At 34.7% G+C, this 23,223-nt stretch overlaps 1 protein-coding gene across 2 annotated transcripts in view; it reads left to right on the top strand.

The window, feature by feature from the left end:
* The window catches only part of LOC111508909 (moesin/ezrin/radixin homolog 1), an 82,870-nt gene that overhangs the window by 44,473 nt on the left and 15,174 nt on the right, over window positions 1–23,223 (top strand). The window contains exons 2-4 of one of the 2 annotated variants that reach the window (XM_023164548.2): window positions 2,998–3,266; window positions 11,203–11,433; window positions 11,487–11,747. In XM_023164548.2, the coding sequence (XP_023020316.1) occupies window positions 2,998–3,266; window positions 11,203–11,433; window positions 11,487–11,747 (761 nt within the window). The remainder of the gene's footprint in view (window positions 1–2,997; window positions 3,267–11,202; window positions 11,434–11,486; window positions 11,748–23,223) is intronic. The other variant, XM_074185928.1, reaches the window with a different exon arrangement.

Here is a 23,223-nt window from a genome sequence, read left to right as displayed (position 1 = left end):
ATCTCTGCTTGATACAGTCTGCAGTCTTCAGACAAATTCTCTTACAGTAATTTAACTAGTCCCATGTCACAATCGCATTGCCTTTGTTTCCTTTTAGATAGCACATATCTCTCTCCCTCTCACACACCCTCTCTTTCAAATGTTTGATGGTTTTTTTTCTGACTTTTTCCACCCGAAATTATTGATGTGCCTCTGTAAGTGACAGTGTATCCTATTTTAGAGTTAGGGATCAGTGAACGCACCCCTACGAACGACAACCCTCAGAAGTCGAAACTTGTGCGAGCAAAGGATTAACGAGGTCTTACCTTTAACGTGTGATTCCTAACACGGGTTGACGATAACAAGTGAGAATAGATCGTTCAGACTAGGGCTTGAACCAATGAGCAACACGGCAGTCAATTCGAGTGAGTGAACAAACATCTGCGTTGAACCGTTGAACCGACACATCAGTATTGTAATACTTTTCACATCTAGTCAGTGAGCATACTTGAAAACTGGCTATGAATCAAAACATCTAAGGTCAGTCTCAATTCCCCACAATATAGGTTAATGGGCTAACACACAGAAAACAACTACTTTCCTGGCTAATACCACGAAAGGAGTTGTATTATATTCGACAGGTATCAGTGCAGGATTCTTCACTATTTCTGCATATGCTGTTGGCGGTACAACTGCCGCAATATATTCTCAATTCTGTCTATTTAAATCTGTTTAAAATCTGTTTTCAGTTAATCAGCAGAACATACTTGCAGACCGGTTTCAGTCTGTTTGGCAACACGTCAGTGCAAGGTCATTAATATTAAGTCTTTGATTTCCGATAATTGAACTATATGTGAAAAGTTTTCTTTCCTAATACGAAGAATTGGGCAAATTTTGGGTATTCAGTTGGTTACCTCGTTCACAGGCAGATAGAGCGATGACAAATCTGTAATTTGTTGTTGCCTACTTCGTAGAATGATACTCTGAAGGTATTCGATTTTCAATTATCGAAAATCATCGACTTTATGTTGATGATAGACACAACCTAGCACTGACCGGTCTGCAGGTGTGTTTCAATAATTGAGAATATATTGCATATGCAGAAATGACTTCAGTGAAGAATCTTGCACTGACACTTATCGTATATAATCTAACGCTCTTCGTGGTATTAGCCAGGGAACTGATAGGTGTCAGTCCATCAACTTACAGTGTGGGAAGTTTAGACTGGCCTGAACGAATTGTCCCTTCAGATGATTAGTATTGTAATATATACATGCACAATCTTTCATATACAGGGCTGCGCAAAGTCTGGAATGAAATTAATATCTTTTTAATCAGTATTTTAGGAAAAAAAAACGCTGAAACACGTCAGTTGATTTCACGTTGTACGCATTTTTTGGCAATAAAATGAAATATTTTTTTTTCAACCACTAAGCTGCAACCCTTCCCTTTTAAAACCAAAAAAGTTAGAAATACCTACTTAGTGCTATCTACGGATGAATTAACGTTGCAAAAAACAAATAAGTGGTGATGATGTACATTGCTCAACAATTGCTAAGGATCACCAGTACCTACTTTCTAAAAATTTACAAATTTTAAGAAAGATCCACATTTGTCAACGGTTTCATTAGTTCAAAACAATCTTGCATCTAGACGTACGATTGGGAGGTTTTTGAAAACAGAAAAATACCATTCATATAAGGTATGTCTTGTCCAAGAGCTCTTGGAAGATGACAGGCTTTGCAATTTTGTGAGGAAATAATGAGGCGATGTGACGACAATAATGGGTTTCCACTCAACGTACTCTTTTCGGACGAAGCTACTTTTTATTTACATGGAGTAGTTAACAGGCACAACTATCGATTCTGGAGTCAGGAAAACCCACACTGGATATGCGAAGCTCGTACGCAGCGTCCTCAGAAAGTGAATGTATGGGCAGGCATCATCAACAACAGAATATTAGGGCCATACTTTTTTGAGGGAAACCTTACAGCTGCCCGCTACTTAGACTTTTTACGCTTTGAATTAGTCCCTGCTTTAGCTGTTATGTTTCCCAATGAAGCATATCCAGGTATCTCCACTGAAACACTTTGGTTCCAACAGGACAGCGCTCCCCCACATTTTGGTGTCTATGTCAGAGAATATCTCGATGACATATTTGCAGGACGCTGGATTGGACGACGTGGTGTAATTAAATGGCCGCCAAGATCCCCAGACTTAACGCCATCAGATCATTTTTATTGGGGATATATGAAAGGCCGGCTAAAAATCAGAGAGGAATCACATAACATACCGGCTGAGGCCATTCGGAATTCCGTAGACGGGTTTTACCATCGCCTAGGAGCCTGCCAAGTAGAGGGTGGGGGCCAATTTCAGCATCTGTTACGTTAATTCACCCGTAGATAGCACTAAGTTAGGTATTTGTAACTTCTCAAAAGAGTTTTTTCTCATTTCGTTGTAACCACAAAAAAAAGGGTATGGTCAGAATCCATTTTTTACGAGCTTTTCAATGAGCTCATACCCGACATAGGTTTGCATTTGAAAAAAAAGCTGGGGAGGGTTGCAGCTAAGGGGTTGAAAAAAACATTTCATTTTATTGCCAAAAAATGCGTACAACGTGAAATCAACTGACGTGTTTCAGCGTTTTTTTACTAAAATACTTGTTAAAAATTATTAATTTTACTCCGGACTTTGGTGCCCTGCTGTATAAATTATTCCCCCTGAAAACTACCTCCCCGAAAGCCATAAATTGCCCTTCATGAAGGTTTTATCTAAATCTACTCTTGAAACACTTTCATTAAAGACAAATGGATTGCCAGATAGATTTTATCAATTACACGTTCAGAATTAAAGTTCAGATTATTTGAATTGTTAGACATTCTCCGGACTATTTTCATAATTTTTTTATCAAAACAGTTGCGCTTTTATGAAACTTGGTTTGACGTTATGTATTTCCACAGCGTCAAATCGCTCCTACACAATCTCTATTGATATTACAACTAATTAATTTGATTACAGGCTCTGAAAGATTTGAAGAACCATAGCACAAATCTACACTACAAAGTGAAATATTACCCAGAAGATATTGGAGAAGAGCTAATTGAAAGTATTACCATCGAATTTTTTTTCTTACAAGTTAAATTGTGTATTTTGAGTGATGAAATCTACTGTCCTGCAGATACATGTGTCCTCCTTGCATCGTATGCTCTACAGGTCAAATATGGAGATTACAGTCCCGATACACATAACAAAGATATTCTTCAAAAGCAGAAACTTTTACCAGATAGGTAAGTGGTTCAACATGTATTAATGCAAATAATGAGTGACTCAGTTGGTAGAAGTTTGAAGTAACATTAACATTTTCGCATGCAAATACCAAGTTACAAATGAAACACAAAGTTTTCTATCTCACTTTAGTCGAAAAATCATCCTATTCATTCGGTGATAAATAAGAGATTACTGAAGTGATATGCAAAAAGTTGACTGTGGCCAAATTGAGTGAACTGTTTAATGATTTGTATATAGAAACCGAAAGAAACTTTTAACGAAATGAAAAGCATAAAATGCTTTTAAAATTCATTTGCATGAATTTCAGATAAAAAATTAACATATAGTATTTTTATAGAAATGTAAAAGTAGGGGTATTTGATTATATTATCGTCTATGACCTTACAAGTGTCTGTTTGTCGCTTCTACGATAAGAAACACAACATTATTCAAGCGAAAACTGAAAACATTGTTCAATAGAATAAAAATAGAACTGTTGTTTGATAAAAAATGCAAAGATCCACATGAAGTTTACAATGGCCGAGTTGAAGATTACTTCATTAGAAATTATCATTATATTTCTCTCCTGTGGATTGCTTAGCAGTCTGGTCACAAGATCATTTTTTTGGAACTTCTGTCCAAGGGCACCGAAAATCATGATCCAGGGCTTATTCGATTCGGAATGACCTCTAGCGACGTTTTGGAAAATTTCATTAGGGGCTGGAAAAAATTGCAAAAGTTATAAACAATTCAGTAGGAAATAGGGGGATTTCTTAAAAAAAAAGTTCCAACTCTCGGAACTCTATCACCAAAATTTATAATTCTGATCTAGAGGCGAAAATAGCGCTAAAAGGAAGCGATGGGCGTCCTGCACGCGCTAACCGATACGGACTATTAAAAAAAAAATTACATGCCTTCTTAGTCCAGTCATTATAGTAAGTTCACCTCGGAATTCGAGATACCCAGCTGTAAGTCTGTAAATACCTGTATATTGACACCCTAAAAGTTGTCTCAAAACCTACATATGGTAGGGTGTAAGCAACTATTAAATTTCAAGGTCAAAGGTCACAAAAATCGGTTTTTTGCGCTTTTTTTGGAAATATCTCATTTCCTATGGGTTTTTTGCTATTTGTATTCAGTATCAATATTGTAGAATACAAAATTCTCTACAAATTTTGTTTGAAAAAAATTTTTATACGGTGAACCGTTTTCGAGATAGAGGGCGGAGAGCATGTGGTCACAGCATCACTTCAGGTCAACCGGTGCCTCCGGTCGAAAACGCGCCATATATAGTTGATGAACTATCGATAAATCAATGATTATAAATATTTGTCAATTTTTATTAACTATTATATTATATTTCATCATTTTTTTCCTAACTTATCCACTTTTTATTCAGTATTAATTTATTTAACAACACTTACCTGCCCATGTAATTGCAGAATTGTTAATGAAAATATAGGAATTATATTTGAATTTTAACCTAATTAATATTTATAACTTCTTACATGATGAAAAAAAAAACAAATAAATTATGAATTAATCTTTTTATTGAAAAATATCATTGAATGCATTTATTTTTATTGAAAGAAATGGAATAAAGGGTACAAAAACTACAATTTATAGTTTTAATCATCTTCTTCCTCTTCATCGTCGACTTCTGGCTGCTGGTAAATTTCAAACTGGTCTTCATTATCGTCTTCAACGACATTTGTCTCAAGTTCTTCCATGATTTCGGGGTCAAAGGTTCCATCTTCGTTAATGTCGCTCTGATATGGTAGAGCATTGAGACAAGCTTGCCCATTACATTGGCCACAAGCTAAAGAGCATTGCAAGCCCGCTTTCCTGCATCCGCATCGCGAACCACAACCACTTTGCAGTTGCAGAAAATTTCATTTAGCAAATCTTCTGGAGCAGGTGGTAAAATTGTCATGATAGGCTCCAGAAAATCGTTTCGCATTGCCCAACCCCATACCTGGGGTTCCAAATCATGTCCTAACCAAGTTTGAACTTGATAATATACACGGTTGAAATGTTGATGAGCAGCTGCACTTGTTGGTGGAATATTTGAAAGCTGCACAGGTTTATTAAGTTTTGTAGACTTGACGTAATGCATATAACGAAGATGATCGAGACTTTTCACAGATTTCGGAGCATTATAGACTGCCAATAAGGTTTGAGTTCCACTCTCTAATAATCTCTGGGCCGAACAATTTTCTTCCTCAAATGCTGCAGCTAGTTCATCCAAATTTGTCAGTTTCTCAAAAACTTTTAAGAATGATTTTTTTCCCTTTTTGAAAAGCGCAGAAGTTGTGTCACAGCTACTTAATGCGTGCAGAAATAAAATATGTTTTTTAGAATGAGGATAATTATCAAAACTTTTAGTCGAGTATATCTCCGTTTTTATAATACCTTTCCCAACTTTTTTAAAGAAAATTTCTTGTTCGTAAGACAGTATACGTCCAATTAAAATGACAAGTAAATCAATATCTTGTCCTATTATAACTGCAGTTTTTTTAGACTTTGATTCTTCAATTGCAGTTTCAACAATTAGAACATCCGCATCATCTCTGGCTTGTTTAGTAGTAATATTTGCAGCTTGTAATTTTTCAATTAACATATTAATGAACTTATCTTTGTTATTTCGATTTGATAAGAATTTTTCTTGAGTAACTGGTACAACTATTGTTTCATCGAAACAAACTTCATACGTTTTTGAAAGTGCAGCAGGTCTTCTCTGCTGCTCCATAGCTTTTACGTTCTTACTGTAGTCTGAATATCCGTCAAATACAACAATTATTTTGGAACTGTAATGCCTTTGTAAATAATTGATGTATTTATCAAAAATAATAGAAAAGGTATCTTCTCTGCTCCATACAATATGAATAGATATAGATTTAATGCATGAAGAAAATGATAAAATATAATATAATAGTTAATAAAAATTGACAAATATTTATAATCATTGATTTATCGATAGTTCATGCTCTCCGCCCTCTATCTCGAAAACGGTTCAACGTATAAAAAATTTTTCTGAACAAAATTTGTAGAGAATTTCGTATTCTACAATATTGATAATGAATACAAATAGCAAAAAACCATAGGAAATGAGATATTTCCAAAAAAAGCGCAAAAAAACGATTTTTGTGACCTTTGACCTTGAAATTTAATAGTTGCTTACACCCTACCATATGTAGGTTTTGAGACAACTTTTAGGGTGTCAATTTACAAGTATTTACAGACTTACAGCTGGGTATCTCGAATTCCGAGATTCTTACCTAATTTAAGCTTAAATGACTGGATTATCTAGACACTTGAATGAACGAAAATCCATGTAAAAAATTATCTATGATCATTTTATTAGATATACTTTAGTTAATCAACTGATTTTCACAAGTTTTGTTTGCTCCTTGGAGCTTTCCCGTTGGAATAATTTTGATTTTCCACTTGATGAATCAAAGGATTAAAAGTAAAAAATTCAATGAAAACAATGAAACAAATATTTTTCCAATATTGAAATTTATTCGTATTCCCATTATTCAAAGTTACATGAAAAATATTTTTTCTAATTCTCAGGTTTATTTGTTTAAATAATTATTACAAACACATGTATTGTTTATAAGATATTTATAATTTTTTTTTTGGAAATTTTCAAAGGTGATGAATATTATGATTTTTAACAACAAAATACTTTTTTTAAGAAAATGTCATCGCTTAAAAGCGCATTTATTGATTAAAAATTTTTTTTGCTACTAAACATGAATATTAAGGTACAATTTTTTCTGAAACATCATAATTCCTATTTCTCTTTGATATTCTGGAAGGAAATCTTTGTTTGATCCATATTTTCTTTTTTATGTAAGTAATGAACAATTTGTTTTGAACATATTGATTTTTACGATATATTTCTTTTTTAATACTTAAAAAAAAAACAACTATGTGTCACTTTTTGTGTGAAACATTTCTTTATTTTTTATAGTTTTTTTAATATTTTTTTCACACAAAAAGTGACAAATGATTGTTTTTGTTTTTTTGGTTGTGTTAAAAAAATATATATGATGAACAATTTGTTTAAAACAAATTGTTCATCAAATAAATGAAAAAAATATAAATTGAAAAAACAATATTTCAGAATATCAGTCATATATATATATATATATATGACTGTAGGAAATGAAATGCCTTATCTAATGTAGATTTTCTCCATGCCTTATTTATAAGACACGACAGACAAACTTGTAGAGGATTGCAAAAGTATATTGAGCAATTGAGTAATATCAAATCGAATTTCACTTTTGTGTACTATTATGTATTATTTATGAATGTACTTTCTTCAACAACTTTTCTGGTGCGCTAGTCTTCATGTTTGATTTCAATTTGAGAGCCACCGGTGGACATCTGTTTCAGCCTATTGGGCATCATTAGTACTTGGCAAGCTGACTTGAGTGTCACACCAATAGATGATTACACTTCTTGGTTCTTCGCATTTTGCCTACAGTCGAGAACCGCCTGCCCGGTACTGATAATGCCCAACAGGCTGAAACACCTGTCTACAGGTGGCTCTTGATCAGAATAGTACTCATCTGTTCATCTTCTGATGGAATTATTTTCCAGCAGCTTGACTTCATCAACCTGTTAGAAAGGAACTTTTTGTTGTGTCAAGCTTTCGGTATATTCCACACCTCCGCCAGGACCACCACAAGAATAAGTTAATTTCACTAATTTGGACTTTCATTGTCTAATATGATTCTAAAATGATTTGAATTCTCTGAAAGAACGAAAAAATCAAAATGGATAGCTATAATAATCAATTATATCAAGCAATGAAAATGATCAACACAAACACAGACACAAACTGAAAGAAAGTCCTCCAATTGGGTACTGAAGAGCCTTAGGGCAAGTGTCTCAAGGCGAAACATCGATATATACCAGTGAGGATGGCAGTGTTCTATGTACGTGCAATTTGTTACCATTCATTTAAAGTAGAACTCATGTGAATGATATCTGATTTTTATTCTACAACGAATGTTTGAAATGCAAGCTGAGTAGAGAAAAGTATCTTCTGTATTATTCAGTGTTCATATAAAAGTATTTGTTTCGAAAGAATTTTTTCTTTCGTGTAGTTCAATGTTTATATGAAAGTAGCTGTTTCAGAAGGACTTTCTTTCAGTTTGTGTCTGAAAGTTACTTCTTTGTATGATCTACACATCCATGTATAGAGTTACTTATTTTCAAATTGATTACTTCCTTCATTTCTTTGGAAGATTCCCTCATCTTCTTTTTGTTGTATCAAGATGGAGTAGTAGAAAGCCAAAAACTTTCTTTCCGAAAATGACAATAAAGTATATTATTATTATTATTAACTCAAGGAGTTTGATTCATATGATTCGAATTGTTATTATACCCATCTGATGAGTAGTTTCTAACTCAACTAAGTTCAAATAAAATTATAAGTCACTACTCAGGTAGAAGTTACTATAATCCAAATTGTTGTCGTATAACAAACAAATCAAGTAGAATTTAATCAGTATGAAAACGCTTGAGTAATCTATTGTATGGGAAAACACGTGTTGCAGTTGTATGCTGTTTTATAAACTGTTTGATGGAAATCTCATAAGTAGTGTTTAACAATAATTTGTTTACCTCCTTGTTTTAAATACCAATCTACAAACATGAGCATTTCCGAGAAGGTGACTCACAGTAAAGGTGGATAAATCGTGAATAATGTTTAAAGGTGTATGCAAAGCAAGAAAGACCAACAAGCTCTAGTAATTCCTCTACAGTCTGGCTCAAAAGGTCCTTTTTTGGAACTTCTGTCTAAGGGCACCGAAAACTATGATCCAGGGCTCATTAGATTCGAAATGACCTCTAGCAACTTTTTGAAAAATTTCAAGAGGCGCTCAAAAAAATTGCAAAAGATATGAACAATTCGGTAAAAAAGAAGGGTTTGGTTTTTTGCAAATATCTCGGAAAATATTAAGGATATCTGAAATTTGACAAAAGATCTGAAAACCTCAAATTTTGTTCACTTTCCTTTAAAACATTCAGAAAAGATTCCTGTTGGGAGGAGTGGAAAATTTTGATTTTCCACTTTGTTATTGATGATCAAAGACGTTAAAAAGTGAAAAATTCAATTGATTATTCAGATGAAAAAAAAATTTTATGATTTTAAGCTCTATTTGTTCAGAAAATTGTTACAAAAAATTCATTTTTCATGAGATATTTGAATTTTTTCGGAGTAATTCTTATCAGTGACGAATATCATTGTTTTCAGAAACTTGGTTTGTTTCTTGGAAAAAACATTTATTGTCTCAAAACGCATTTGTTGATTAATAATTTTTGTTTGTTACTAAATTTGAATAATAAGGAACGATTTTTTCAAATCATAATTCCTATTCCTCTTTGATATTCTGAAATATTGTTTTTTCAATTTATATTTTTTTCATTTATTTGATGAACAATTTGTTTTAAACAAATTGTTCATCATATATATTTTTTTAACACAACCAAAAAAACAAAAACAATCATTTGTCACTTTTTGTGTAAAAAAATATTCAAAAAACTATAAAAAATAAAGAAATGTTTCACACAAAAAGTGACACATAGTTGTTTTTTTTTAAGTATTAAAAAAGAAATATATCGTAAAAATCAATATGTTCAAAACAAATTGTTCATTACTTACATAAAAAAGAAAATATGGATTAAACAAAGATTTTCTTCCAGAAAATCAAAGAGAAATAGGAATTATGATGTTTCAGAAAAAATCGTACCTTAATATTCATGTTTAGTAGCACTGTTGCAGGACCCTATAATATATATATATATATATATATATATATATATATATATATATATATATATATAAAATAGATAAGTACTATTCAACGAAAGTCATTTTTTGTGGAGGAAAAAATCGGTTTTTTATCGACCTTTTTTTGGGTAATGGTTACCTTCCACAATCTGAAAAAATATAAAAATTATAATGGAGAACTTTATACAAGTGTAGAAGGGCAAACTTATATTTCAAAACTTCTTAGACATCTGTCGAAGAAGTAAAGAAATAAGCTCTCAAAAAAGGAATAACTGCATATTAATTCGAATTTTTATCCATTTCTGAAGACGGAGGCAGATTTTGGCCTCCGAAACGTAAAAGATAAGTATAATTTCTTAATATTTTTTTGATAGGCAAAATTGTGAAATACGACAAGTTACTGATAAATAGAAGATTTTTCTTTGTGAAAAATACTTTGATTTTTACGCAGTAACTTATCGGGGTAAACTAAAAAGTTTGCCCTTCTACACTTGTATAAAGTTCTCCATTATAATTTTTATATTTTTTCAGATTGTGGAAGGTAACCATTACCCAAAAAAAGGTCGATAAGATAAGTACTCTTTGATCATTCCCATATTGATTTCAATTTAAGAGCCACCGGTAGACAGCTGTTTCAGCCTATTGGGCATCGTCGGTACCGGGCAGGCGGTCCTCGATTGAAGACAAAATGAGAAAAACATTCAATCGAGGACCGCCTGCCCGGTACTGACGATGCCCAATAGGCTGAGACAGCTGTCTACCAATGGCTCTTAAATTGAAATCAATATGGGAATGATCAAAGAGTACTCATCTATTTATTTTTTGATTCTCATAGAACTATTTTCCAGCAGCTTGACTGCTCTTTAAATATGATTTTGAGAATAACGTTCAACATGACAACGACAATTTTTGACAGTGAACAATGTTTCAATATTAAAGGATGTATTCAGGTTTTTTTGTTAATAAACAAGACAAAATTGTGCTGAGATTGTCGATGTCTGTCTTTTTGTGGATATTGTTTTCTTCAATTTTCATTTCAGCCATCGACAGTAATCGACTGAATGATCATTATCTAGAATGTGCTGTGTTAGAGCATAAGAATTTTGTTTTGAATTTTTACAATTACTTCTATATATATTTTTCAGGTTGAGAACACAGTTTTCTATGGGGGCAACAGAGTGGAACAAAAACATTGAAAATATGTGGGTCAAGCATAAAGGTTTGGATAAAGAAGAGGCCATGTTAGAGTACTTGAAACTGGTACAAAATCTGGAAATGTATGGGGTAACATATTTCAATATAACAAATAAGAAAGGGACAAACCTTCTTCTTGGCGTCACGGCATTGGGGCTCAACATTTACAAAACCGAAGACAGGTGAGACAAGAGATATATGAATAATATTTTTATAGGACAACATATACTTCAAGGTTGAATCCAACAGTCTCATTTCCATGGTCAGAAATCAAGAACCTGAAATTCAAGGATAGAAAATTTATAATAAAACCAACTGATAAAACTGCCAAGGATTTCGTTATCTTCACTTCAAGTGGTAGAATGAGCAAATACGTTCTCAACTTAGGAGTAGGAAACCATTCTCTCTATGTCAGGAGAAGAAAACCAGATTCACCAGACATCGTTAAAATGAAAGAAAAAGCCAACGAAATCAAGCATAACAGGAATTTACAAAAGTAAGAAAATAATAATCAAATACGAGTGAATCTGTCAATAAGGACATGAATTGATACGTACGTAACTGAAGGTATACACAAAAGTAGCATCAACGACTAGGTATATCGATTTCATGAATATTATATATTTTTAAATTTTTTCAGTTTTTCTCACTTCGAAACATTTTTTGGAAAAACGCAATACAGTTTCTTGAATCTTAGAAAATATCTAGTTTCCAATAAGATTATTGTTTTTTCGTCTTTGTGGTTGTTTTGAAATATATTATACGGTAGAATTGAATGAAATCATTTCTAGTGGTCAAATAATTAATTATACAGGCCATTTTTCATCACGTGGTAAAATTGCTATATTCTACACTGTAATAGATTCAATGGTAAAAGGTATGAAGAAAAAATTCACAGGTACTTTCACCGTTCTTGATCTACCCAATAGAATTGTTATTTCAGAAAATATTGAGAAACGGAAAAAGTTTCATCATATTCGAAATGTACTGTGACGATGTAACAATAAATCTTTGACTAAACATTTCACGTCAACACGCCTATCATCAGTTTTAATTTTTAATACGAACCTGTATCTTTCATCACAACGTAACCAAAACAAATTTAATATCATTTAGTAGGTTGGGAATCACAAGTTAAAAGGTTAGACCTCGTTAGTCCTCAGCTCGCACCAGTTTCTCAGAGTTGTCCTTCGTATGGGGACGACAACTGATTAACGGAAAAACAGATTTCAAACAGATTTAAACAGACAGATGCTCAATCAACGAACTTTTTTTGAAGACAGAGCACTGAAATCTAAAAATAACACTAAATTTCTAGTAGTGCTCATTGACCAGAATTTGAAATTTGTGAATCATGTTAAACAACTCACTAGGAAGTCTCCTCTGGCTGTTACGCGGTTAGAGTGATTTATAAAGAATTCGGGCTCAGCACTGCAAAGATGGCGTACGTATTATGCACTCATAAAATCTCACTTACGCTACGGACTACCGTTTTGGGGAGCATGCACTACATACAACTTCATTCAAAAGTCTACAACTTTCACAGAAAAGGGCAATAAGGTATATAGGAAACCGTAAACCAAGAGATTCTCTGTAGAACCTTCTTCAAAAAACATAATATTCTAACGGTAACTGCATTATTTATATTGGAATCTGTGTGTTTGATAAATAAGCAAACATTAAATTTTGCTGCATCGTCTTCCCATTATAACACCCGAAACCGCAGACACTGTGCCAACTAAAAACATCACCACTCCATATTTTACAACGGTGGAAAAGTGTAGAAATATAGAATTTGCCTATGGATATAAGGTCTGTCAATATAAATGACTTTCATTTCAGGAAGTTATTCAAACAATTTATATCTGATAGACCCTATTATACTTTAGATGAATATTTTAACGATAGCTTTTAACTTTTTAACTGACTTACTCATATTTTTCATCTTTATCGATTAAGGAGCTCCTAAAGTGTTAATTTTAACGTCTACACTTTTATAAACTCGACTTTTACTCTTTTATAACTAAATATCTTTTATATCCTACATTTCAACATAGTTTGTACCCATGCACCATATTTATTTTAATTTTATGTATGTATTGCATGTTTTAAAGTTTTTACTACCCAAGCTTTGTCTACAAGATTATGTAGATGATTAAGCATATTATCATTTTTTTTTCACCGTAGTGTGCGCTGGTCAGGCCCTATCCCCCGAAGCCCCGATACATTCGGGAGGGCGCGCCAGCATAATCAACCAATGACCACTCCCCACACCGTGAGGTAAGTGATCATTGGGTCCGAGAATCATGTGCCCTGAGCAAACGCAGTGAGCCAAGAATGACAGCCTTCTGCATCTGTGCGGCTAAGATTTCTGCCTTAGTGCGGCAAGCCGGTATGATTTTGAGAATCGAGAGTAGAGAAGACATCATTCCACCAAGGACTCCAATAATCAGAACGACCATCTTGACAGAGTGATCTGGATAGAGTCTGCGGAGTTCGAAGAGAAAATCTCGATATTTTATCAGTTTTTCCTCCTCTTTTCTGACGATATTCGTCTCGCCAGGAGCTGAAAACTCCACGACAAATATCGTTTTGGTCTGGTGGTCGAGAAGGACTACATCAGGCTTATTAGCTTGTATGAGCCTGAGGGTGGGGAACGAATAGTTCCAATAAATTCGGCACTTCTCGTTCCCCACAACGGATTCAATATCCCCCGGAGCGTAGGGCAACACCGGTGTCTCGTCAATACTGTAAGAGTGCCGTAGATGGTAATATAGCACTCTTAGGGCCGCGTTATGTCGAAGTATATAGGCCGAGACCGCATATGCTGGAGATGCTGATAGCAAGTGCATTAGGGTCTCGGGCGCCTCGCGGCAGGCCCTACACCTTGTGTCAGGAACCTCTATACCCATCACGCGACTGCGGTAGACTAAGGTGTTGAAGACACCATCCTGGCAAGCCATGATTAACCCCTCAGTTTCCGACTTCAGCCCACTCGACCTGAGAAAAGCGAACGTCAGGCGCTTTGATAAGCCAAGGTCTTCAATATTATTGAAGAAGACCCCATGCATTGGCTTATCCCTGTGTCTCCGCAGAAGTAAGGTGATCTCTGCGGCTTTTATCTGAGCTTTTTGCTGAACGGGTTCCAACTCGGTGACAGAGTTGTAGTCACCTCGTTCAGAGTGGAAAACTATACCGAGTTCATCAGCTGCTCGAGCAGCTGCCCTAAGGAGAAATGCTCCAATTCCTGCTCTCTCATGGTCACGGACCATGCAGAGAAGGGGATCCGAACTCCTGACGACTTTACAGGCTGTATCCAGTACCATTCTGTCATGTAGACACTCCAAACTCAAAAGTCCACGACCTCCCTGTTGTCGGGGGAAGTACAACCTTGGAACGGACGATTTGGGATGCAAACTCCTATAGAGATGCATCATTTTTCGGGTCCTTACGTCGAGTTGATACAGCTCCTCCCGAGTCCACTTCACTACTCCAAACGAGTAGAGTAAGATTGGAACGGCAAGCATATTTGTTGCAGCAACTTTGTTCTTCCCCGACAGCTCCGATGACCAGATATGTCGAAGTTTGTGCTGATACTTGCCGCGGAGAGAGTTTTTCACTGCGGTTACCTCTTGTGAGTGGCGTTGTTCCACCCCGAGGTAAGTATACGTCTCTCCGGCATCTTATCATTATTATTATTATTTTTTTTTTCACCGTAGTGTGCGCTGGTCAGGCCCTATCCCCCGAAGCCCCGACACATTCGGGAGGGCGCGCCAGCATAATCAACCAATGACCACTCCCCACACCGTGGGGTAAGTGATTATTGGGTCCGAGAATCATGTGCCCTGAGCAAACGCAGTAAGCCAAGAATGACAGCCTTCTGCATTTGTGCGGCTAAGATTTCTGCCTTAGTGCGGCAAGCCGGTATGATTTTTAGATTCGAGAGTAGAGAAGACATCATTCCACCAAGGACTCCAACAATCAGAACGACCATCTTGACAGAGTGATCTGGATAGAGTCTGCGGAGTTCGAAGAGAAAATCTCGATATTTTATCCGTTTTTCCTCCTCTTTTCTGACGATATTCGTCTCGCCAGGAGCTGAAAACTCCACGACAAATATCGTTTTGGTCTGGTGGTCGAGAAGGACTACATCAGGCTTATTAGCTTGTATAAGCCTGAGGGTGGGGAGCGAATAGTTCCAATAAATTCGGCACTTCTCGTTCCCCACAACCTATTCAATATCCCCCGGAGCGTAGGGCAACACCGGTGTCTCATCAATACCGTAAGAGTGCCGTAGATGGTAATATAGCACTCTTAGGGCCGCGTTATGTCGATGGATATAGGCCGAGACCGCATATGCTGGACATGCTGATAGCATGTCCAGCATATTATTATTATTATTATTAAGTATAAGTATAGTGCCTGTGAACCCAAATGTTCACAGGCACTAGACAGGCACACATGTTCACAGGAATGTTGTATTGTGAGTTCGAATACTCACAGAAATTATATTTCATTTCGTCATTTTTTCTAGATGATAGAATGGAATTAGTCTCTGACATCCGTCTGAAATGCTTTCTGAATTTCTTGATTACGACTCAACGCTATTTTCAACCGCGTCACCCTATTATGTTGAAAATAAAGGATACCAAATAGAGGGTACACTATAGAGCACCCAGGTAGATTTCTTCCATCTCCTTCGAGATCTTGTTTTCGAAAACATCTTCTAATCCAACCAATTTGCTCTTACTTCTTCTCCTGCAGTTTTGTTGTTGGTTTCGTATAAAATACTTTTGGTTTAAGATACTTTTTGGAAAACACATACTTCTTTCTTGAATTGTTCAAGGGAAGGAAAACTCAGCTTTCGATGTCCTTGCATTATCTGACAATCTGCTTATGGGAGAATTTTTACCTAAAATGCTTTTTCCAAACGGCGTAACAACTTAAAAACTCTGGATAATCGACACTATTATCATATATTTTGTATAACACTAAAGCAAATTCGAATTCAAGATGGAGTGGATGTAAACATTGACATGCCCTACGCACGTGAAATTGAAAATCTCAAGTATTGGCCAGGGTCGTATTCAGAACCAACATCTTGTTGATCGCAAATGCATATCATACTTAGGAAAACTTTTTTATAATAATGAGTGAAATGCACAAGTATTGCTATTTAACAGGAAAAATGCAGATAATATGTGTAATATAAAAAATTTTCATTGGATTTTTCACAGCGCACTCAAGCATTATATGGAAAGAGATGTGATTATTTCTTTATTGATAATTTTTATTTTATGTAAAATCAAAAGGAATATTAATTGAAATTATTCAACTGGATGAATTTGTCTCTTCATCAGTAGTGTCATCCTCACCAATCTGAATTATCAGTGGCTCGATTTGTGCCTCTATTATGTTATCAAGCTTCCACATGTTTGTCTCGACTTCCGATATCACATGCCGAACACACTTCTCCCATTTCTCCGCTGTGACTCTTTTCAAAGCCTCATCAAAAAGTACTTTGAGATCTGCAACTTTGAACGTGGTGTTATGCTGAGCTACAAAATTCTCCACATCCGCCCATATTAACACGATGGGATTGAGCTCGCAGTGGTATGGAGGCAGGCAAAGGACAATTTTGTTTTGGCCGGCTGCCATCTCATCGACTATATATTTTTGGTATTCAAACTTGCGCTCCTTGACAAATTTTTAGTAGCTGTAGCAGCATTGACTCTTCAAAGTTGATATTCTTTGATCGCAGCCAATTTTGGATTTCAACCTTCTTTGAAGACGTTGTCGGAATCTTCTCTAACCGTCGCGAATGATAAGGTGCATTGTCCATTACATTCCCAGCATTATCCTCCAGATGGGGTAGAACTTTGGAAAACCACTGTTCGAAAGATTCACCGTTCACTTCTTCGTGATAATCTTCAGTTTTCTTCGACTCGAAACACCACAGCCCTTCAGCAACAAACCCATTCTCATTGCCGATGTGACAAATAATAAGCCGTTTTCCTTTACCTGAAACTATGAATAGGTATGTAAGTAAATAAAACAAATACAAGGGTTATTTTTTATATATTGAGATTGAGGCAGGTCTTAATATAAATATAAGTTTACCTGATGGATTTGTTAATCCGGTGGATAGTCCATCTAAGAAGGCGCTCCTGGATGAGGTCACAGTTTCATCGACCCATACTTTAGGGGTAGTATGATCAGCATTAACCCAATTTTTATCCATTTGATAAGTTGTTCTCTGTTGTTTCCTATTATATTTAATTTTGGTCAAATACTCTCTCCTCCATAACACAATTTCCTCTCTATCCAATAATAAACTATTGCGCCCTCGTTTTTTTCATACAAAATTCAAATGTTTCAATACTTTATGGAATGTTGACCGCTTAAAACTTGGCAATAAAACATCTTCATTTATTTCTGTGAGTACTTTGTCTATCGTGGGTATTTCATTTCTGAAAAAGTACTCATGCACCTTCCTCCTTATTGCATGTTTATCAGCATCATAATGGTTTGACGATTCTGATTTGTATTCGGTTTGGAAAATGTATGATTTTGTTTATATTCCCGTAAAACATTGTAAATCGAAGCGCAATACACTCTAATTTCATCGGAAACTTTGGATACGACTTCGTCGACAGTCGATGTCTCAATTTCTTCCATCACTTCTTTCATCTCAACACTCAAATGTCTTTTTTTGGATCGTTTCCTGGCTGGACTCAGAGGATGTCCAGTACAGATCAGCAGTGTCTGTACTGGACATCTTGGAAAACAATTTTAAACAATATACCATAACGCACGCCACACAAACACGCAAACGACTGATTACAACCCTGTGCTGGTACCGAACTCGTACCAAGAAGGCGAATTCACCAATGAACGCTGTCCTTTCCATCTGACACTGGGCGATCACGTGAACATCACGGTTCGGTTTTGTTTTGTTTTACTCTATCTTGGATTTGGATAGACTTTAGTAGATCTGACATTTTCTCTATTAGAAATAGTTTGGAATATTCATTGAAAACTGAATGAATATTTTCTTTGATTGAAGAAATATGTATCTCATGGGCCAGATGTTTGATGAATGTATTTTCAACACTGCCAAATCTCTATCGGTAAACTGTATACTGCGGACTCCAACGATAGATGCCAATTTCACTGACTATAGTGTTTAAAAGCCAAATGTAATAAATTTATCATTTCGGTTACTGTGAATATTTAAAAAAATTTCGAAACACGACAAATGTAAACTGTAAATTGACATTCTTCAACGTAAAAATGCCACCCCTACCTTCAACCCTCTTCGATTGATAGGTACAACCCCCAATTTTTTAAATTTGTGATATATCGGTTGAAAGGTCTCTTCATTCTATATTCAAAAATGTTATCGCTCTCAAGTTTATTGCAACCATTAAGATAAAATTGATTAAAATCATGTGATTACCAAAATTCGATAAAATACACTCAATAACAAAAATGTAATGCAAAACGTAATTAAATTAGGAATACGAAAAAAACTATGGATGCTGATGAAGTAGATGTTCAAAATGTTTACCGTGAACGTCTGGGCAACATCCTAATCTCAAATCTAATCTCAAATAAAACTGTCTTCTAACATTATTCAACATATCAGTCGTGACCGACCTAATGGCAAGCGTTATTCTTTCTCTCAAGTCATATCTCCATGAAAATAAATCTATTGATGAAAGATCAGGTGATCGCGCTGGCCATTCAATCGATCCTCGCCTTCCTATCCACCGATTGGGAAATTTTGTATCGAGGTATTGCCGGACATTAACTTGGTACCATGGTGGTGCTCCATCCTGCTTAAACAATATCGTATATACTGGAACTTGAGGGTTTCCTGAATCAGGACATACATTTGCTAAACTTGGAATGACATCATTTTGAAGTAGTGGCAAATATTTATCGTACTGTGTACTACCTACTTTCAGTGTTGCTTGGTTGGAAAATGTTTTCAAAGTGTTTTATTATTTTAACATTGTTCTGTATTTGAATTATCAATCGAATGTAAATTGGTGAATGATCAATAACTGTCTTATCTATCTATCGCACATGATAAATGACTACCTGGAAATATTTGACTGGATGACCAAGTGCCAATATGGCTTTCGAAAAAATCATTCAACGGCAATAGCAACACTCAAATTGGTTCAACAAATCCATGATTCAATCGATGAGAAAAAAGTCGATGTGGGACTTTTTTTCGACTTAAGTAGAGCTTTCGATACTCTGAGTATTGAGATAATTTCTAAAAAACTCTTCAACCTTGGTATCAGAGGTAATATCAATAGGATCATCGTGTCCTTCTCAACTAATCGATATTTCAAAGTGAAACAGAATAATACATTATCTGACGAGTATTCTGTTACAACAGGAACACCAAAGGTAGCATTCTTGGTCCACTGATATTTTTACTGTATGTCAATGATCTTCCTGATAATATGAGTTATGATAATGTGTACCTTTATGCAGATGATACTTTTATCATATTATCAAGCAAAACACCGGATGAAATGAATACCCAAGTCAACACTGTACTGCAAGAATTCAGTGACTGGTGTTTCGAAAACAGATTGAGTGTTGATGTCAATAAAACTGTTCGCATTAAATTTGCATATTCTCCTCGGAGTCTACATAACTTCACCTTCAATTTTGTCAACAAATCTCTGAGATCAACAACTTGTACAAAGTTTTTAGGAACAATTTTTGATTCCCTCTCCACATGGAGAGAACACATAGAGTTTACATCTAAGAAACTGAACCAATCGTATTACTCAATAAAATCACTGAAAAGTTAACTAGATACCAAATCTCTACTAACGGTTTATTACGCAAAATTTCACTCCTCAGTATGTTGCAACATTGCTGTCTGGGGATTAGCCACTGACATTGACAGAATATTCGCAAAACAAAAGGCACTGCTACGATTAATTTTCAACCTCGATTACAGAATGTCGTATAGAGGAATATTTCAAGAGAATAAAATATCAACTGTGGCAAGAATATTTATTTTAAAACTCATGACATATATCCATGAAAATAAAAGGCAATTCGACCTACGATCGGAAGTACATAAATATAGTACTAAAACAACTATATGCTCACAACTCGAAAACACCTCTATACAAAATATGAAAAATCTCCTGTGTTTGTCAGAATGAGTATTTATAAATTGCCAAACAGTGTAAACACACTGCCACCAATTGCTTTCAAACAAAAACTTAAGTCATTTTTATCGACAAATTGCTTTTATACACCTGACAAATTTTTACTTGAAGTTGTAAATATTTAATGGTTTTTACAACATTTTTTATTTTATTTTCTTATATTACATTAAGTACTGTATGTATGTATATATTATACTATTTGTAATTACTTTTTATATGTATCCCATCGAGATTTTATTTGACGTATCCCATCTATGTAATATAGCACAAAGGATAAATAAATTCTATCTATCTATCTATTATACTATATATCTATGTCATATACAAAAGAAGTTGACAAGACGTTTTAAACTAACGTTGCCATGAAAATTATTTACAGTTTTTTTCAACACACTTTCATTAGATTCACCTTTATGTATGTATATTTGTTTGTCAGTTTGTTTGTTTGTAACTTTCATTTTCATTTCATATTTATTCCCGTTTGAATGCTCGAGATCTGTATTGGACAGAATTATCGACATTATTGCTTGATCTATTCGCGGGCAGATGGCGCTGTACGTGATCTCCTTGATATAATTCAAACTCACTTTACATGTATTTATTCATTTGAAAAAAGTATTTTTTTCCCATTAACACGCGTCTGCTGCCTGATTTGTAACCCTCCTTTGCGCGCCTGCTGCCTTGGGCTTGGTAGCGAGACTTTCAGGCTCCCTCACCGGAATCGGAAGATATCAATGGTCATTTTTTTAAACAATATACGGTTGATTGATCCCAAAGTTTAGATAAAATAAATATAGTTTAAAAAAATAAAAAACACGCTTTTATAGCACACGAAACTAAAAAATTAAAAATAAATATACCTAGTTTAAAAAACTAAAAAACACGCTTTTGAAGAACATCGAGCTGAAAAGTTGAAAATAATTTTTTTAAATAAGCTTTAAAGAATAACGAACGAAAAATACTAGTATTATTGTGAAAAAAGCGTGGGCGCTTTGTGCCATTTTTTTTGTATATCAAGCGCCCGTCGCTTTTTCCACAATGATACTAGTATTTTTCATTCGTTATTGTTTTAAGGTTATTTAAAAAAATATTTTTAACTTTTCAGTTCGATGTTCTTTGAAAGAGTGTTTCTTAGTTTTTTAAACTATATTTATTTAAAGGATATCATCTAAAAAGAATATTGCTATGGTTTTTGCTTACTTTCTTATCATCGCTACCTCAACATATATATTATTATATACATATATTGCAATAAGTTTGTAGTGTATTTTATCGAATTTCAGTTACCACATGATTTTAATTCATATTATTTTAATTGTTGCAATAAACTTGAAAGCGATAACATTCTCGAATAGAGAATGAAGAGACCTTTCAAACGATATATCACAAGCCTATATATCACGAGTCATTTAAAAAATTGGGGGGTTGTAGCCGTGATTCAACGGGGGTTGAAGGTAGGGGTAGCATTTTTGCGTTGAAGTATGTAAAATTATGATTTTAATTTGACGTGTTTCGGGATATTGTCAAAATAGATACCGTAACCGAAATAATGAATTTATTCCATTTGGCTTTTGCGCACTGTATATAATAATAATAATAATAATGTTTATCCAGATTCAAATCACAAAAAAAATAATACATACAGTTGAATAAACATTGTAGAAACCACAGAAGCATCAGATGTTGCTTGTATGTGGTGAATAGGAGATCCAAAGGAAAAAAATGAATATATGATAAATATTAAAGTATGAGAATGAATTATACAGTGTGTAACAACGAAAACTTAACAGAGCCGTTTTTGAATATGAAAAGTAAGATTTTCAAAAAAAGCTCGGAGAGATCGATTTCTAATTAAAGGAAGACACCTTTCAGACTAATCAGATTTTTTGTAGTACGCACCCCTTTCGGAGGGGTGCGTCCGACGACCCTTATTTAGATAGGGAAAGTAGGTCGAGTGGCACCTTGTTTCAAAGGTCTTTCGAATACCTTTACATCTCTGTTGAAAGAAAATTTTTGTAACGATCAGTTTTCGAGATAATCTGAAGATTTAAAGGTATTTTCATTGAATTCAACTCTTCTTGAAATAAATCAAATTGTTTTTGAGGTACAATTTACGTTCAGAACTTTCATAAAAAAAATTTTTGCTTTTTATGACAACCTGCTAATATGTGTCCATTTGATTTCGTAAAAAAGTAAGAATTATTTGTTTATTACGAGGAGATTTTTTCGGGGGATGGGGTTGGTTACCACCCTTACATTTTAGGTAAATTGAGTGGCACCTCCTTATGAAGGTTGCCTTTTGACGTGGATATTTTATGCTTCTGATAAAAAAGTGAATCATACTAAAAACTTACCTAAACAACGAATACAACCTACTGATTTCCTTGAATGCTGATGACACAGAAAAGTTAAAAAAACTGTTTTAGGGTTAATAAATCCCAATAATTGTTTTTAAAGCACACACCTAAAAAGTAACACCTAATAAGGGTAACTCACATAGGAAATTTAGAGTGAATGTTCAAAATGTGCGCCATTTTGCTCCATGCAACAATAAAATTTTGCAAATTTTGCTCTTACATTATTCAACATCTCAGGAGTTATAGCTCGGCATTCATCAATAATTCTACGACGTTATTCATCCAAATTGGCTGGCTGTGTAGCATAACACTTTAGACTTTAAATATCCCCACGAAAAGTAGTTCAATGGTGTTAAATCTGGTGATCGTGCTGGCCATTCAATTGGCCCTCTTCTGCCAATCCATTGTC

This window comes from Leptinotarsa decemlineata, unplaced genomic scaffold, assembly GCF_025532065.1.
Source record: "Leptinotarsa decemlineata unplaced genomic scaffold, Ldec_3_MD MMD2_tig00078363_RagTag_RagTag, whole genome shotgun sequence".
Classification (NCBI taxonomy): domain Eukaryota; kingdom Metazoa; phylum Arthropoda; class Insecta; order Coleoptera; family Chrysomelidae; genus Leptinotarsa; species Leptinotarsa decemlineata.
This window is presented reverse-complemented; position numbering and strand designations above follow the sequence as displayed.